This window comes from Benincasa hispida, chromosome 12 (genome assembly GCF_009727055.1).
Source record: "Benincasa hispida cultivar B227 chromosome 12, ASM972705v1, whole genome shotgun sequence".
NCBI lineage: Eukaryota > Viridiplantae > Streptophyta > Magnoliopsida > Cucurbitales > Cucurbitaceae > Benincasa > Benincasa hispida.
The window spans coordinates 58,686,289-58,698,598 of NC_052360.1; the positions used below are offsets into that span (position 1 = coordinate 58,686,289).

The 12,310-nt window shown below is 32.3% G+C and overlaps 1 protein-coding gene across 1 annotated transcript; it reads right to left on the reverse strand.

Moving 5' to 3' along the window:
• Positions 1 to 262: 262 nt before the first annotated feature.
• Positions 263 to 2,854, reverse strand: LOC120068128. The gene is made up of 4 exons (XM_039019825.1): positions 2,432 to 2,854; positions 1,488 to 1,637; positions 1,260 to 1,330; positions 263 to 595 (listed from the first exon to the last, which is right to left on the reverse strand). The coding sequence occupies exons 1-4, from the start codon at positions 2,769 to 2,771 to the stop codon at positions 404 to 406; spliced, it is 753 nt and encodes a 250-aa protein (XP_038875753.1). The 5' UTR covers positions 2,772 to 2,854; the 3' UTR covers positions 263 to 403.
• Positions 2,855 to 12,310: the final 9,456 nt, after the last annotated feature.

Genomic DNA, 12,310 nt, shown 5'->3' on the forward strand with positions numbered 1-12,310 from the left:
AACTCATTTTAAACGATTGTTTGAATTAGAATCCAATTTCTTAACTAAAACATATATGTATTGAAGGAGATATGTCCAAAATATGGTCGTAGTATTGTACAAGGGGTTAAGGATCATATCCTACAATCTTAGGATAAAAAATCTTAGTAAATAAAAAATTAATTTGTGGAATTTTTAGATGAACAAAATATGAACTGAAAAAAAAAAGGTTACTAAAAATAAAAGTTGAAACAAAATGAAGTAGTGTTCCATCATATATTCACAGAATAACGAAGCATATGATCACTGATTTGCTCAAAATGTGAAGAGAACAAACAGAGAATTTCTATTCTATATTACATGAGAAGAAAATATATGTAAAAAGTTTAATCCCAAGAAACACAGAATCTAATTTGCAATAATGTCAAAAACAAACCAGATACGAAGCATGTAGCCCCACACAGCTACACAACAAACTGCGAGTACTAACTGTTCTGAACAGCCAAACAAAGTTGGTTTTGTAAGCTATGTTATAGAAAAGACACGTGGGAGCTAGAGTGATCATGAAGTAATATACCGCTTCTTCTCCAACACCCCCAATTATGCAATCCTTATTCTGCACCACACACATTTCAAACAAACTCGTCATATTAACTTTTGGAACACTACTAAAATACGACAAAACTGTTAAAAATATTTTTAAATATAACAAATGTCATTATCTATAAATGATAGATGTCTATTGGTGTAAGTGATAAACACTTAGATATCTATAAGTATCGATCACTGTCTATCAGTATATTTTACTATGTTTAAAAATATTTGAAAACATCTCTAAACAAAAATGGTTTTGAAAAATACTTTTTTTTCCTAGTAAATCCAAACTAAAAATCAAGATAAACAAACATATGTATCAAAACATAAGTACGGATCTCTAGTAGTTGAAATAGAGTTTCGGTCCATGTACTTCTATTTTGGTTCATTTTAGTCTATATAATTTCAAACTTACATTTTAAAAGTGCTTGACTGATATAAATTAGAAAGGACCATTTTTGTACTTTCTAAGAATGATCATTTTTGTCTAATTATTTTCATTGTCATCTCATTTCTTTCCTTAAAAATGTAATCATAGATTTGTACTAAAACATTTCCATTGTATATAAAATTTGTGTTAAAATTTTACAACTAAGAATTGAAATATAGAGACTAAAATGAATAAGTACTTGATTAAAATAAATTCACACTAAAAATATAAGGACCAAAATGATATTTAAACGGACCTCAGGGGTGAAAGTAACTTCGTGTTTTTGAGATTTGAACTTGGCTTCCGTCTTTGTTACAGCAACACAAACTGTTGCAGAAGAAGGAAACAAATTTCAGAAACTTTTAAGACTTTTTCTTTTACATAAAACTGCTGAAGGAAGAAGATGAGTTGATTATAAATTACCAAAGACTTTTTCTTTTACATAAAACTGTAGAAGGAAGAAGATGAGTTGATTATAAATTACCATACTCAGTGGGCGGCAGATCAAAGTCATAGATAATGTTTATGAATGCAGCTGAAGGAATTGCAACAAAAACACTGAAATCAATTGAGCTGATATCGATGTTATGAGGATTTGCCAATACCAATGTAGAATATCGGAAATATCCGGAACCTGAAATCAGTGTTGACAATATTAACAATTGTATCAAATTATGCAAGATTACAGACCAGAGAGAATTCTCTGTTCTTTCTTTTCATCTGATATGTGAAATTCAATTAACAAGTAGAAACCAAAACAGAACGGAAATTGGAGCATCCACTAATCGATCAAATTTGAGGAAACAAACAGAACGGAAAAGAAATTATACCTAATATCATCAAAACAAGATTCAATCAAAATTAGAGATCGGAGAGTTATCGTCCACGATTCTAAATTATACCTAATTCTAAATTCAATTTGAGTCGAGATTCATCGGAAAAGAAATCGCGGCACTCGTATATGAAATTTAGAGCAGAGAAAAATCAACCTCAGTTCAAGAAATCGTCGCAACAACGGCATTCAGTTCAATTAAATTCAAGATTCTTCGGAAAAGAAATCAACGCACACAAGACACGACAACGATTCTGGAGAATAACAAAAAGAAAAATCCAGAAATGACCTAATATCGTCAAATCGAAGATTCAATTAAATTTCAGAACAGAGAAAAACCATCCTCAGTTCAAGAAATCGCCGCGACAACCACATTCAGTTCAATTGGAGTCCAGATTCTTAGGAAACGAAATCACCGAACAGAACACAACAACGATTCAGGAAATTAGAAAAAGAAATTCCAGAAATGACCGAATATCGTCAAATAAAAGACTCGATGAAAATTTCAGAGCACAGAGAAATCATCCTCAGTCAAGAAATCGCCAGAAAGACAAGAATCAATTCAATTAGAAAAAGGTAGAGAGCGAAATACTTACGAGGATCCTGAAATTTGATGGGCGCGAGAGGATGGCGTCTGTTGAGATAGATGGTAACGTTTATATCATCTGTGTAGGTTTTGGAAACATTAGTGATAAAAAGATGAAGGAAAATGTTGGCACGATATGTATTGTAGTTGTCGGGGTCGGGATGATACTGAAAGGAAGTGAAGAATTCAGGCAACATTCGAAGCGCTACAACGAAGGGAAGGCGTGAAGGAAAAACGATAATGGACAATCTTTGGTTTGTGCATTTGATATCAGCTGTTTCACAGAGGGTAGCTATTGGCAATAGCGCCAGCCTTAGGTCATACACTGTACCAACGTCAATGGTGAACATGGCGACGGGCGACGGGCGACGGTGAGAGACGAAATGAGAGTGATGAAATTGGCGGGCAAAGAATGATTGCCTTTTCAATTCCTATGTGTATTTATATTTTTCTTTAATTGTGAATAAATTGATTTGGACTTGTTTTAATTGAATATATATATAATTTAAGGGAAATTTTCACTCTACAAAGAATGACAAACTATTTATAAAAATAACAAAAAAACTATTGATAGACACATGAATTATTATTAGGGAATTTCAATGAATTTTTAGATTTATATATGATTTTATGGCATGACTTATTGAGCTCGACAACGAGAGAGATTGAAAACTGCAACACATCTTCTATGGAAGTGGCTGTAATGAGGAAGATTTGGTCTATGTTCTTTTCAACTAATATTAATATTCTTTGTGATGGCAAGTTTTATTGGAGCTATCACAACTATTGGACTTTGATCTTTGAGCGAGTTTCTTTAACGTTGGACAAGGTTACAATCGTTGTTTGGCAGATATGAGAGGCAAGGAATAGATTGGGTGACTCTAATGTAGTTGGCAGACGTGAGGACTTTTAGTGATTCAATTGGAAGACATATTCTTAAGCGTCAACAGGAGAGACTGAGGTCCATGGGTAAAGTAATTGTCGGGGCCTTCTCTTTTATTTAGTGTCTAGTTGGGTGGCATCTTCTTGTGGTATCCTTTTGGAAGCTAAATACTAATATTGCTTGGAGTCCTGTTGCTAAGTCAAGTGATTTAGGATTAGTGCTTCAAGACCATCTGGGTTGTGTTCTTCTTGTTGGGTTCAAATTCATCACTTGATGAAATGTGGTGAAGCTTCTTGAAACGATGGTCATCTTATTTGGGTTAGAGAGTATTTTCGCATACCATCTTTCAAATCATTTGATTGATTCTAATTGCTTAGAGGTAGTAAATCTGTTAAATGATGCGGCAGCCAACATTTTTTAAGTCTCTTTCTTTATTGATGAGGCTAAGGGTTGGATTGGAGTTGTGAGTTAGGAGACATTATCTCCTTTTCACATGTTTATCGTAATAAAAAAAAACATTATATCATGCAAAAGACTTTAGAGGGGAAAAAATTGTCCATTCTTCATTCTTCTTAACTTTAGTTGTTTACTCTACCAGTGTCTAGTGATGTAATCATGCAGATTGGTTGAGTTTTTTGGTTTTTCAAATGTATTGTTCTTTATAAATAAAACATAAAGAAAACTCGTGTTCTTTTGGATTTTCTTGACTCTTTTTTTGTTTAAAAATTCAAGTAAAAAAAACCTCATACATTAAGTACGATCATTTCTCATGGATGATTTAGGGTCTATTTAGTAGGCAATCTGAAAACAGAATTTATCAATAAGGGATTCAAAGAAAATAGAGTCGCATTTCATATTTTCATATATGTATTTCATAACAAAATTGTTTGAAAATATATTTAGTTACTTACTAAATACTAGACTAAATATAAACTACTAGTTAATTTTTGAACTTTTTTAGGTTAAAATTTTCTTATAATCATTATTTTGTAATATCATACAATATAATTTAACAAAAGTTATTGAATTTACAACATGAAATAGTATATGTGATGTTATTTTAATCATTTTAAAGATAATTCTTCATTTTAAAATTTCGAATTCAAAATTTGGATATATTGAAAACACTAAAAAGTTGTTTTCAAAATTTGCACTCTTTAGATCACAGAACTAGAAATAATTTTTGAAAACATAATCCAGATTACCAACTAAACATATTTCACTGAACCTAATGAATTTGAAAATATAAAACAAATTTGAATTGTCTACTAAACATGTCCTTAGTTTTTTAAGCAACTAGCACTTAAGTATCCAGAATCGAGAATTATCACCAATCTCTAAGGGGGCATTTGGTGGCCCATAATGGGATGGAGTTGTAATGTAATATAATAAATTAAATGTTTTAGGCCCGATATGTAATATAAAACTCATTCTATTTCGACCCCTTTCAATCCAACCCTTTTTTTATTGTTTTCACACTTCACTATCTCATTTTCATTCTGTTTTCGATTATTCATGCTTTCCAACACTCCTCTTATTCCCAATAATCTCGATTACATTCCAACTCTCCAAAGCACCCCTAATATATTACATTTATTTTACACGTAGTGTTGTAATTTTTTTATATATACATATCCCCAATTAATTAATTTAGAGTGATTATAATGTGAATTTTGCTATCTCTCTGAACTTTGTAATCAGATAATCGCCATCTCTCTGAACTTTGCTAATCAGATAATCGCTCTGCTATCTCTCTGAACTTTGCTGCGTTAATTGCCACGGACAATTTGAGATCAAATCTGCTCACTTCCCTATTTTGGGGAAACATCGCACAAAATGAAGCGAGAGATCGGAATTTTCCATCTCCTGAAATCAAATTCGAAAAATTAAAAACTGGAATCTCGAATTGATAGATTTGAGAATCTCATCCAAATTACTGATTTAGGGTTTTTTCCCTCGTTCAGATTCCAATTGAAAAAAAAAAGCCCTAAATTCATCTTCGGAAATGGAAAATGTAAAAGGAAACAGAACGTACTAGTGAAGGAGATAAGGTTGGCGGATGAGAAGGAACTCGGAACAAGAATGGTCAAGAAAAGATCGTCATCGCCCAAGATAATGCGAGAGAGTTATTGAAGGTCAATGTCGAAATTGTAATCGCCATGGCCACCGGAGAAGATGGTGAAGAATGGATCGAACATTTGGAAGTATACAACGAAGAAATGGGATTCATTAGAGTAGGAAACTGTGAGTGACACCGATAACGGTGAGCATTTGAGATTGGCAGAGTTGGAAACAACGAGGAGTGAAAAAATGGAGCTTCTTAGTTCACCTAATCCAAGAATCTGGAGCGTAAACATGGTGAGAAGACTCGAGGAGAAAAATGGCGCCCTAAGTTGAAATTTTAACAATATATAGTGAAAATCATACGGATGTTCATTTCAGCGGTCATTCCAAGTTTGGCCCAATATTAAAAAACACTCGAAAATTGACTTTATGCTTACGTCAACCAAGTATAAAAGTATATCGTTTTAACTCATTTCACTCACTCCTCCATCACGTTCCTCAATTCACATTGTTCTCTTTACAATTTGTTTTCTCTATCTTCGCTCTCTCTTCTTAATCTCGTTTATGGTCTAATGGAAACTACAACACTTGCAACGGATGGAACAAATGGTGGAGGGCGGCGGATGCTAACCAATTGGGTGGTGAGACTCGAGTGAGAAGAACGCTTTGCAAAGAAGTTGTAGAAAAAGAAAGAGATGATTGAGCAAGAACGGTTTAGAAAAAGAAAAAAAAATTGTAGATCTGAGAACGAAAAAAAAGGGTGATTTTGGTAATTTCATATGAAGATGACGTGAGCAAAAGGCCAAAGTTGACTTTTTCATAATGAGACTAACTAAAAAGGAAGGGTGCACTCTTTGTGGTTTTGATTTTTTTTTTTTTAAACATAAAATGGATTGGTTTGACTTGATTTTCGATTGGCCCAAAAGTTGAGAAAACCAAACTGACTATCACCCTAATTAATAAAATCTTCGTATATTCAGTCTTTTCTTTTAAAAATAATTGATAATGGATACATTAAATAAAAATTGAACTTTTTAGAGGGAAAAATTGAATTTTATACAATAGAATCTTAAAAATTTAATTTTCACGTACGATACATGAGTTTAAAAAGAAGTAAAACCTTATTCATACAAATTGAATATTTTAAGAATAAATAACACCAATATGAAAATTTAGATAATTTAACAACTATATATATGGGAGATTTTTCAAAAAATAGAAAAGTAATATATATATTTAAAAAAATGACATAGATAACCCAAACTAAGAGGTCCAAACGAAATTTGACTTAGGTTCTTAACCAATATATTTTTGGCCTTTTGCTCACGTCATCTTCATATGAAATTACCAAAATCACCTTTTTTTTTCGTTCTCAGATCTACAATTTTTTTTTTCTTTTTCTAAACCGTTCTTGCTCAATCATCTCTTTCTTTTCTACAACTTCTTTGCAAAGCGTTCTTCTCACTCGAGTCTCACCACCCAATTGGTTAGCACTCGCCGCCCTCCACCATTTGTTCCATCCGTTGCAAGTGTTGTAGTTTCCATTAGACCATAAACGAGATTAAGAAGAGAGAGCGAAGATAGAGAAAACAAATTGTAAGAGAAACAAATGTGAATTGAGGAACGTGATGGAGGAGTGAGTAAATGAGTTAAAACGATATACTTTTATACTTGGTTGACGTAAGCATAAAGTCAATTTTCGAGTGTTTTTTAATATTGGGCCAAACTTGGAATGACCGCTGAAATGAACATCCGTATGATTTTCAACTATATATTGTTAAAATTTCACTTAGGGCGCCATTTTTCTCCCTCGAGTCTCTTCACCATGTTTACGCTCCAGATTCTTGGATTAGGTGAACTAAGAAGCTCCATTTTTCACTCCTCGTTGTTTTCCAACTCTGCCAATCTCAAATGCTCACCGTTATCCGTATGATTTTTTTTTTTTTAAACATAAAATGGATCGGTTTGACTTGATTTTCGATGGGCCCAAAAGTTGAGAAAACCAAAACTGACTATCACCCTAATTAATAAAATCTTCGTATATTTCAGTCTTTTCTTTTAAAAATAATTATAATGGAACATTAATAATAAAATTGAACTTTTTAGAGGGAAAAAAATTGAATTTTATACAATAGAATCTTAAAATTTAATTTCACGTACGATAACATGAGTTTAAAAAGAAGTAAAACTTATTCAATACAAATTGAATATTTAAGATAAATAACACCAATATGAAAATTTAGATAATTTAACAACTATATATATGGAGATTTTCAAAAATAGAAAAGTAATATATATATTTAAAAAAATGACATAGATAACCCAAAACTAAGAGGTCCATACGAAATTTGACTTAGGTTCTTAACCAATATTTTTTGGCCTTTTGCTCACGTCATCTTCATATGAAATTCCAAAAATCACCCTTTTTTTCGTTCTCAGATCTACAATTTTTTTTTCTTTTTCTAAACCGTTCTTGCTCAATCATCTCTTTCTTTTTCTACAACTTCTTTGCAAAGCGTTCTTCTCACTCGAGTCTCACCACCAATTGGTTAGCATCCGCCGCCCCTCACCATTTGTTCCATCTGTTGCAAGTGTTGTAGTTTCCATTAGACCATAAACGAGATTAAGAAGAGAGAGCGAAGATAGAGAAAACAAATTGTAAAGAGAACAATGGTGAATTGAGAACGTGATGGAGGAGTGAGTGAAATGAGTTAAAACGATAATTTTATACTTGGTTGACGTAGCAGCTAAAGTCAATTTTCGAGTGTTTTTTAATATTGGGCCAAACTGGAATGACCGCTGAAATGAACATCCATGATTTTCACTATATATTTGTTAAAATTTCAACTTGGAGGCCATTTTTCTCCTCGAGTCTTCTCACCATGTTTACGCTCCAGATTCTTCGATTAGGTGAACTAAGAAGCTCCATTTTTTCACTCCTCGTTGTTTCAACTCTGCCAATCTCTCAAATGCTCACCGTTATTCGTTGATTTTTTTTTTTTTTTAAACATAAAATGGATCGGTTTGACTTGATTTTCGATTGGCCCAAAAGTTGAGAAAACCAAACTGACTATCACCCTAATTAATAAAATCTTCGTATATTCAGTCTTTTCTTTAAAAATAATTGATAATGGATACATTAAATATTAAATGAACTTTTTAGAGGGAAAAAATTGAATTTTATACAATAGAATCTTAAAATTTAATTTCACGTACGATACATGAGTTTAAAAAGAAGTAAAACTTATTCAATACAAATTGAATATTTAAGATAATAAAACACCAATATGAAAATTTAGATAATTAACAACTATATATATGGGAGATTTCAAAAATAAGAAAGTAATATATATATTTAAAAAAATGACATAGATAACCCAAACTAAGAGGTCCAAACGAAATTTGACTTAGGTTCTTAACCAATATTTTTTGGCCTTTTGCTCACGTCATCTTCATATGAAATTACCAAAATCACCTTTTTTTTCGTTCTCAAATCTACAATTTTTTTTTTTCTTTTTCTAAACCGTTCTTGCTCAATCATCTTCTTTCTTTTTCTACAACTTCTTTGCAAAGCGTTCTTCTCACTCGAGTCTCACCACCAATTGTTTAGCATCCGCCGCCCTCCACCATTTTGTTCCATCCGTTTGCAAGTGTTGTAGTTTTCCATTAGACCATAAACGAGATTAAGAAGAGAGAGCGAAGATAGAGAAAACAAATTGTAGAAGAAACAATGTGAATTGAGGAACTGATGGAGGAGTGAGTAGAAATGAGTTAAAACGATTATACTTTATACTTGGTTGACGTAAGCATAAAGTCAATTTTCGAGTGTTTTTTAATATTGGGCCAAACTTGGAATGACCGCTGAAATTGAACAATCCGTATGATTTTCACTATATATGTTAAAATTTCAAGCTTAGGGCGCATTTTTCTCCTCGAGTCTTCTCACCATGTTTACGCTTCCAGATTCTTGGATTAGGTGAACTAAGAAGCTCCCATTTTTTCACTCCTCGTTGTTTCCAACTCTGCCAATCTCAAATGCTCACCGTTATCGGTGTCACTCACAGTTTTCCTACTCTAATGAATCCCATTTCTTCGTTGTATACTTCCAAAATGTTCGATCCATTCTTCACCATCTTTCTCCGGTGGCCATGGCGATTACAATTTCGACATTGACCTTCAATAACTCTCTCGCATTATCTGGGCGATGACGATCTTTCTTGACCATTCTTGTTCCGAGTTCCTTCTCATCCGCCAACCTTATCTCCTTCACTAGTACGTTCTGTTTCCTTTTACATTTTCCATTTCCGAAGAATGAATTTAGGGCTTTTTTTTTTTCATTGGAATCTGAACGAGGGAAAAAACCCTAAATCAGTAATTTGGATGAATTCTCAATCTATCAATTCGAGATTCCAGTTTTTTAAATTTTTCGAATTTGATTTCAGGAGATGGAAAATTTCCGATCTCTCGCTTCATTTTTGTGCGATGTTTCCCAAAATAGGGAAGTGAGCAGATATTTGATCTCAACATTGTCCGTGGCAATTAACGCAGCAAAGTTCAGAGAGATAGCAGAGCGATTATCTGATTAGCAAGTTCAGAAGAGATGGCGATTATCTGATTACAAAGTTCAGAGAGACTAGCAAAATTCACATTAATAATCACTCTTAAATTAATTAATTGGGGAATGTATATATAAAAAAAATTACAACACTACGTGTAAAATAAATGTAATATATTAGGGGTGCTTTGGAGAGTTGAATTAATCGAGATTATTTGGGAATAAGAGGAGTGTTGGAAAGCATGAATAATCGAAAAACAATGAAAAATGAGATAGTGAAGTGTGAAAACAATAAAAAAAGGGTTGGATTGAAAGGGTCGAAATAGAATGAGTTTTATATTACATATCGGGCCTAAAACATTTAATTTATTATATTACATTACAACTCCATTCCCATTATGGGCCACCAAATGCCCCCTTAGAGATTGGTGATAATTCTCGATTCTGGATACTTAAGTGCTAGTTGCTTAAAAAACTAAGGACATGTTTGTAGACAATTCAAATTTGTTTTTATATTTTCAAAATCATTTAGGTTCAGTGAAATATTTTAAGTTGGTAATTCTGGATTATGTTTTCAAAAATTATTTCTAGCTTCTGTGATTCTAAAGAGTGCAAATTTTGAAAACAACTTTTTAGTGTTTTCAATATATATCCAAATTTTGAATTCGAAATTTTAAAATGAAGAATTATCCTTTAAAATGATTAAAATAACATCACATATTACTATTTCATGTTGTAAATTTCAACTACTTTTTGTTAAATTATATTGTATGATATTACAAAAATAATGATTATAAGAAAATTTAACCTAAAAAAGTTCAAAAATTAACTTGTAGTTTATATTTTAGTCTAGTATTTAGTAAGTAACTAAATATATTTTTCAAACAATTTTGTTATGAAATCATATATGAAAATATTGAAATGCGACTCTATTTTTCTTTGAAATCCCTTATTGATAAATTCTTGTTTTCAGATTGCCTATTACTAAATAGACCCTAAATCATCCATGAGAATATGATTCGTTACTTAATGTATAGGTTTTTTTTACTTGAATTTTTAAAACAAAAAAAAGAGTCAAGAAAAATCCAAAGAACACGAGTTTTCCTTTATGTTTTATTTATAAAGAAACAATACATTTTGAAAAACCAAAAAACTCAACCAATCTGCATGATTACATCACTAGACACTTGGTAGAGTAAACACTAAAGTTTAAGAAGAATGAATGAAATGGACAATTTTTTCCCCTCTAAAAGTCTTTTGCATGATTATAATGTTTTTTTTTATTACGACTAAACTGTGAAAAGGAGATAATGTCTCCTAACTCACAACTCCAATCCAACCCTTAGCCTCATCAATAAAGAAAGAGACTTAAAAAATGTTGGCTGCCGCATCATTTAACAAGATTTACTACCTCTAAGCAATTAGAATCAATCAAATGATTTGAAAAGATGGTTGCGAAAATACTCTCTAACCCAAATAAGATGACCATCGTTTTCAAGAAGCTCCACCACATTTCATCAAGTGATGAATTTGAACCCAACAAGAAGAACACAACCCAGATGGTCTTGAAGCACTAATCCTAAATCACTTGACTTTGCAACAGGACTCCAAGCAATATTAGTATTTAGCTTCCCAAAAGGATACCACAAGAAGATTTCCACCCACTAGACACTAAATAAAAGAGAAGGCCCCGGACAATTACTTTTACCCATGGAACCTCAGTCTCTCCTTGTTGACTGGCTTAAGAATATGTTCTTCCAATTGAATCACTTAAAAGTCCTCACGTCTGCCAACTACATTAGAGTCCACCCAATCTATTCCTTGCCTCTCAATCTGCCAAAACAATCGATTGTAACCTTGTCCAACGTTAGAAACCGCTCAAGATTCAAAGTATCACGAACTGCACAATCAGTCACGTCACTCAAAGTCGTACCAAGTTGTGATAGCTCCAATAAAAACGCCATCACAAAGAAATTAATATTATTGAAAAAACATAGACAAATCTTCCTCATTACAGCCACTCCTATAGAAGATGTGTTGCATGTTTTCAATCTCTCTCGTTGTCGAGCTCAAATAATCATTACCAAAATATCATATATAAATCTAAAATTCATTGAATTCCCTATAAATAATCTCATGTGTCTATCAATAGTTATTTTTGTTATTTTTATAAATAGGTTTGGTCATCTTGTAGAGTGAAAATTCCTTAAATTATATATATATTCAATTAAAACAAGTCCAAATCAATTTATTCACAATTAAAAGAAAAATAAAATACACATAGGAATTGAAAGGCAATCATTCTTTGCCGCGCCAATTTCATCACTCTCATTTCGTCTCTCACGTCGCCCGTCGCCCTGCCATGTTCACCATTGACGTGGTACAGT

Coding starts and splice junctions, on each gene's coding strand:
- LOC120068128 (XM_039019825.1), bottom strand. CDS start 2,771: ATGTTCACCATTGACGTTGGTACAGTGTATGACCTAAGGCTGGCGCTA. Junction 1,638..2,431: donor CATCAAATTTCAGGATCCTC/GTAAGTATTTCG, acceptor CACTGATTTCAG/GTTCCGGATATTTCCGATAT. Junction 596..1,259: donor AAGTTACTTTCACCCCTGAG/GTCCGTTTAAAT, acceptor TGTGTGGTGCAG/AATAAGGATTGCATAATTGG.